We start from the raw sequence: 6,000 nt of genomic DNA, 5'->3' as shown, positions 1-6,000 counted from the left end.
CTGGAAACTGAATGAGTCCACTGTGGTGTGTTTACTGCACACCCTTACCAGCCAGCCCTATCTCCACTACCTGGATTGAAGTCTGGTAGACATTAGTGTTTGGTGCAGTAACACTGTGAACACCTGCATTCCCCGAGTGGCTTTAAAACCGGTCTGTGTCTTAGGACTTTGATTTTGGCCTTAAAACAATTATCTGTAAACCTTACGCTAGACCAATCATCTGAAGCCCCTTTATGACACTGAAGACAACTGTCTATCAATTTTATGGAAAAGGAATTCGCAAAAATCATTATTTCATATGGTGGCATGTGCTGGAGATAAAACTAGAACCTGGCCATGTGTGTGCCTGTGATCCTAGCAATTTGGAAGGCTGAGACAGGATAGTGCCTTTGAGTTAGCTAGCCTGTGTGACTGGACCTTGTGTAACAACAAATCATGGTCCTCCTACACCAGATTACAGTAGTGTGGCACTTTTAGAAAGCCAACTGTTAACTGTTTTCTAATTGAAAACATTTTCAACCTCAATATTGCAAAAGGGATGTTTTCTGACAAAAGATATTTACAAATGCACCATGTTACCCTATCCACACAACACCTGACTCAACTGTATTTACTGAAGAACTATCATTATTGGATGTGCCTTATGAGTTGTTCTTAGGAACTCAGGCATTTATCTGTTGAAGTAGACAAGTGCCTCTGAAGAAACTATGCCAACAGTGTAGCTGCTTCAGTTAATAGGGGTTACGGACAAGGAATTCATTCTACTACGGTTCTTGCCACTAACTTCTACAGTGAGAAGTGTAATTCTACTTTAGACCAAGGTTTATTTCAACACACTGAGCCTTATCTGGTTGCAGAAGTCAAAATTACACATTAGAAAATGATTCATAGTTACACCTGTGTTAAATGATTGTTGTACTTTAATGATAAATTTAAACATAAATATTGTGTTGCTAACTGGTTTGAAAGACAGGACAATCCTACTGACTTAGTTGTTCAACACCAGATTACAAGCAATTTCCCCACCCCCCAAATACACATCATTGGGAAACAAATGATTTATGGGATAAAATGGGGAATATTTTCACATTCAGACAAACAATACTGTCAAATATGTTTGGACTAGATTTTATTTTAGAAGTATAAAGGATGGAGGCATAATATATTTGGCATTTTTAATTTAGGTTTGTTTTATTTAAGTTTAATGTTAATTCCATGCTGTGTTTCAGTAAGAACAATACAGATCTGTATCTGTGGCTCCAGTCAGATATCCAGTAGTACAAATTAGCTTCAAGTTACACATACTGAACAAAAGAGGTTGAGCGAGCGAAGGAGGAAGGGAGGAGGGAGACTGAGGAGGAGGGAGGAGGAACAGAGTTGAACACGCATGCAGGCTTCCATACCACCTTCAATGCTAACCTGCTTCAGAGGGGGAGGAGTTGGCAAGAATGAGCAGCCACGGATTGTTGAACTGTTACCAGCACCATGCTTTTCAGCAACACTTCAGCAGAGTTCCAAACACATTTTACAGCAAAACCATTACAACAAACTCCCCCAAAACACCTCAAGCTAACACCCAATTTAAGTTTAAACATTGGTATAAAATTCAATTTAACAATTAAAAAAAAAAAGGAAAAATGACAGCACATACACCTCTATTGTGTGATTAATCTTTCTTAGATGCATCACCTAGAAGTCTAATGGCTTTCAAATGTCATTTCCATTTCTAATGATGATCTTGCCACATGTGGCCGGAAACAATACAGTAATGCTGAAAAAGCCTCTATGCAGTCCTGTTAGTGTCGTAAAGAACCTAAAGCTGGGACCAGTAAAATCCACAGAAATTCACTCTTGCCTTAAGAACTTCTGAAAACTGTTTGTTTGTTTTAAAAAAGGGAAGGGAAGAAAACAAAAAAGAAAAAGAAAGAAAAACAGGACAGGAACCTAAATTCTGAGACCAAATGTGAAAGTCAAATTTGGTGGTTCTCAGTGACACTGGGGAACTTCCAAGGGCAGGGGTGGGGTGGGGGAGTCAGAGACGGTTTCTCTTGTTGGCTTTTATTACGTCTCACTGATTCTCATCTTCCACATCCTGCAGCGCTTCTTTATTCTGCTCTTCACCTGTAAGGAACAAGGCACTGTTACTGTCACATGCTCTAATGGTCACAAAGATACCATTCCAAGCTAAGGGTCCCTAGTTTCACAACTGTTAGCAAACATGAGCAGGCAAAGGTCTTCTAACCCTCACAGCTACAGTGCTTTAACCAGAGCTACCAACCACAGTCCTAATCAAGTGTTACAGAATGATAAAACTTAAAAATGTAAAGGCTCAGAAATCAAATGTCTGTTAAACAAGCTCATCAAATGTACACACAAGTAACACTCTTAAAATGACCTTCAAGCTTTCCTATGTTTCTTGGGTCAAATACTCTTTCTCAATAACCTCATCTCTTCAAGAATCTACAGTGTTTCGCTCTTGACCTTGGGGGTTGGAGGTATTTGCCTACAAGCTCAACATTAGCTATCCTTCTAGGGAATATAAGTTCCACAGGAGTTCTGTGGTGTTGCTACTACTATATATGAATATTTCTTTTTACGGTGGCTAGTTAGGTCAAACAGCAGATTCTTCAGAGTAAAACACAGGGTCACTGAGGTTATAACAGAAGGGTTTGGGCAAACTTTCATGCTATTTCTCTTTACTGTTTGAACACAATAACTAGCCTGCTGAGTTTCGACTGCACTGTTAACATGCAAGAGAAAGCCAAGTCTATTCACTGGAGGGTCATCTTAGAAGCATGAATGAAATCAGCCATAGTTAAGGAAACATGCAAAGCTTTTGCTAAAGGAAAAAAATAAAAATCAAGCAGGTAAAAAATATATCCATTTGTGTATTATAATTTTGGAGATGGGGCTGGAGAGATGGCTCCGCGGTTGAGAGCACTGACTGCTTTTCCAGAGGTCCTGAGTTCAAATCCCAGCAACCACATGGTGGCTCACAACCATCTGTAATGGGATCCGATGCCCTCTTCTGGTGTGTCTGAAGACAGCTACAGTGTACTTGTATGTAATAAAACAGATCTTTAAAAAAATTTTGGGGGGCTGGAGAGATAGCTCAGCGGTTAAGAGCACTGGCTGCTCTTCCAGAGGTCCTGAGTTCAATTCCCAGCAACCACATGGTGGCTCACAACTATCTGTAATGAGATCTGATGCCCTCTTCTGTCTGTTATGTCAGAAGACAGCAACAGTGTACTCATATATAATATATAATAAAAAAAAAATTTTGGAGAATTGTTACTTTGAATTTTAAAAATTTCAATTAACCAACAAGGGGGGGGATACAGTATGTACTTAACATGCATAAGGCTCTATGTTGAATCCCCAACAATACTTAAAAATAGGAACACATATAACCACACACTCAGTTAAGTGCTTCTGAACCAATTTTTAAAATGCTTCTGAACTATTTGACAAAAGCAGTCTAAAAAGAGAACAGCTTAGATGACAAACTTCCTGTTTATAATGCTTACACATTTACACTGAGTCTGAAGCATCTAGTAAGTTACTGATGTAAGATACATAAGGCCAAGCCTTTATCACAACACAAGGGTTAAAAGGCCAGTATGAAGTACTTATTAAGATGCTGTCTCAAAAATGAAAGTTGCTTAGAGTACACGGTGGGTTTAACTTGTCAGATAGAAAAAAACACATGCATAGACAAACATAACCATCTCCTAGGAAAGAACAGAGGGAGGCCAACCCTCCATAGCTTGCATGTTCAGTCTCATTTGTAAAAGGAACACACAAGCAACTGGAAAACATGGCAAGAGTACCAGGCACTCAGACACAAGAAATCAAAGTCACACATCATAAGCCACACCCAACTAGCCAAGGCAGGTAGCAGGCCATGGCTGTCTCCAGACTTAGCACCTGAGAAGGCAACCAGTCTGGAGGAACAGGCAAGTATTAGTGAGAACCAAACAGCAGAGGTCCCTGCAACACAACAATGACTTACAACGTAGTTTTAAGGGAAGGAAGAGTTGGGTTTTCCTTTAGGAATCTACAGTCAAGGAAAGAGGGAGGGAGATCAGGTGAGAGCACATTACAGAAAAATAAAACCACAAGAGGACAAAGAGAACATCAGGAATCAGCTCTGGTCTTTCTACTTGAATAAACCACAAGAAACAAATAACCTGTGCAATTTTTTCCTTTACTCTCAAGAAACTCTTTATAGGTTTATAAATGGGGTGGGGTCCACAGACACATGGATTTTGCCCACTTTAGGAGTAGAAGGCAGAGCATACACATTCCCTCTCTATGAAAGCAGTCCTTCTAGGACCTAAGAGAAATAGACTGAGCACCATGAGAAACAGCAGTGGGTGGTGGTAGGCACGCCTTTTACCCCAGCAGAGACAAGACAGACAAATAGATTCTACTGAGTTCAAGGTTGGCCTAGTCTTAGAGAGTAAGTTCCACAACAGCTGGGGGACAGAGAAAAACCTGTCTTGAAAAACAAAAACAGAGAGGGAAAAACCAAGACCATGGGAAACAGCACATGGTGAGAGAATCAGAGGATTAGAGAATCTCTGTCCTCCACAGATACACACAACATTTTTTAAAAAGAATCAACATCCTGAGCTTGGAAGGTGGCCAAGTTCTTAGCATCCATGTGATGGCTCAGTCATCTTCAACACAAATTCCAAACAACCTAACCCCCTCTTCTGACCTCTGCAGGCACTAAGCTGGCATGTAGTGTACATGTATACACGCAAAACACATGAGACTCATCAGAAATTCCTAATTCAAACATTTTTTTAAAACACTATTTTTCACGTAAAGGTCTCTTAAGTAAAATACTGGAAAGCTGCCAATAGCATGACAGCAGTATTTCCAAGTTGAGAGAGAGAGCAGAATGCCAAGGTGAGTGGCACCTAAGGAAAAACAGCTGTCTGTCCTCTGACTTCTGTATGTACCACAAACTGCAGCCACTGAACCCCTGCCATAGAACTTTTACAACTTAGAACACAAGTAAAGGTGGAAAGAACATGAGCTAGGTGTGTCTTGTGCACAATTTTAATCCCAGCAATCAGGAGGCAGAAGCAGGTGGATCTGAGTTCAAGGCCAACCTGGTCTATACGAAGAAACCTGACTACCAAAAAAGGTGGAAAGAAACAGACTTTACAAAGTTGTCTTTAGACTTCCATGTGTGTACACTCATGAATGGGTGCGCACACATACTCACACATACACAAAAAATGAAATGTAGGGCCAGAGAGATGGCTCAGTAAAGAACACTGACAGCTCTTCCAGAGGTCCTGAGTTCAAGTCCCAGCAACCACATGGTGGTTCACAAGCATCTGTAATGGGATTCAATGCCCTCTTCTGGTATTCCTTAGGACAACTACAATGTTAAGTACATACATAAAGCAAATAAATTTTTTTAAAGAAATGTAATTAAGAATGTGTATAAATTCTATTTTATTCTTTTAATTGGAGGGGCTTGAGAGTTTCAGACATGGGTACACATCTACCCATATCCATGTATAACTAATTAAAAAAATAAAAACAGGGGGAGGGGGCTGTTATTTTTCAGACAAGATTTCTCTGTGTAGCCCTGGCTGCTCTCAGACTTGCTCTGTAGACCAGACTAGCCTCGAACCTATGCCTCTTCAGCTGGGATTAAAGGTGTCACCAAGCCAGTAATACTTTTAAATTTTAATGTCTTCAGAGATTTGAAAGGTACAGTGATCAATACTGCTCACCTGTGTCTTCCCTTATTCCTTCTAAGATAGAGCTATTAGCTCTCTGTAAGCTATAGAGCATTGTGCAAAATGCAGCTGAGTACTGTCATTCTGCAAACTTACTGCTAAAATAGGACAAAACTTAAAGCTAGCAAAAACTTTAGGTCACCATCATCAGTTCTTAAGGCTGGCAGAGGCTGTGTAAGTGCTATGTGGGAAAGTATGCCATGGCTCTCAAGGCTGGCAAAGTAAGAAGTTCATA

The 6,000-nt window shown here is 40.2% G+C and overlaps 1 protein-coding gene across 2 annotated transcripts in view; it reads right to left on the bottom strand.

The window, feature by feature from the left end:
- Window positions 1-955: 955 nt before the first annotated feature.
- YWHAE (tyrosine 3-monooxygenase/tryptophan 5-monooxygenase activation protein epsilon) overlaps window positions 956-6,000 on the bottom strand; it is a 32,976-nt gene continuing 27,931 nt past the window's right edge. The window contains exons 6-7 of one of the 2 annotated variants that reach the window (XM_080923762.1): window positions 4,013-4,057; window positions 957-2,121 (exon numbers count right to left, since the gene is read on the bottom strand). In XM_080923762.1, coding sequence (XP_080779888.1) covers window positions 4,050-4,057 — 8 coding nt within the window. In that variant the 3' untranslated portion in view covers window positions 957-2,121; window positions 4,013-4,049. Of the gene's footprint in view, window positions 2,122-4,012; window positions 4,058-6,000 lie in introns of both variants that reach the window. The other variant, XM_080923761.1, reaches the window with a different exon arrangement.

The sequence above is a fragment of the Micromys minutus genome (genome assembly GCF_963924665.1).
Source record: "Micromys minutus genome assembly, chromosome: 10".
Taxonomy (NCBI): Eukaryota; Metazoa; Chordata; class Mammalia; order Rodentia; family Muridae; genus Micromys; species Micromys minutus.
Note: the sequence above shows the minus strand (reverse complement) of the source record. Positions and strands in the feature narration are given on the sequence as shown.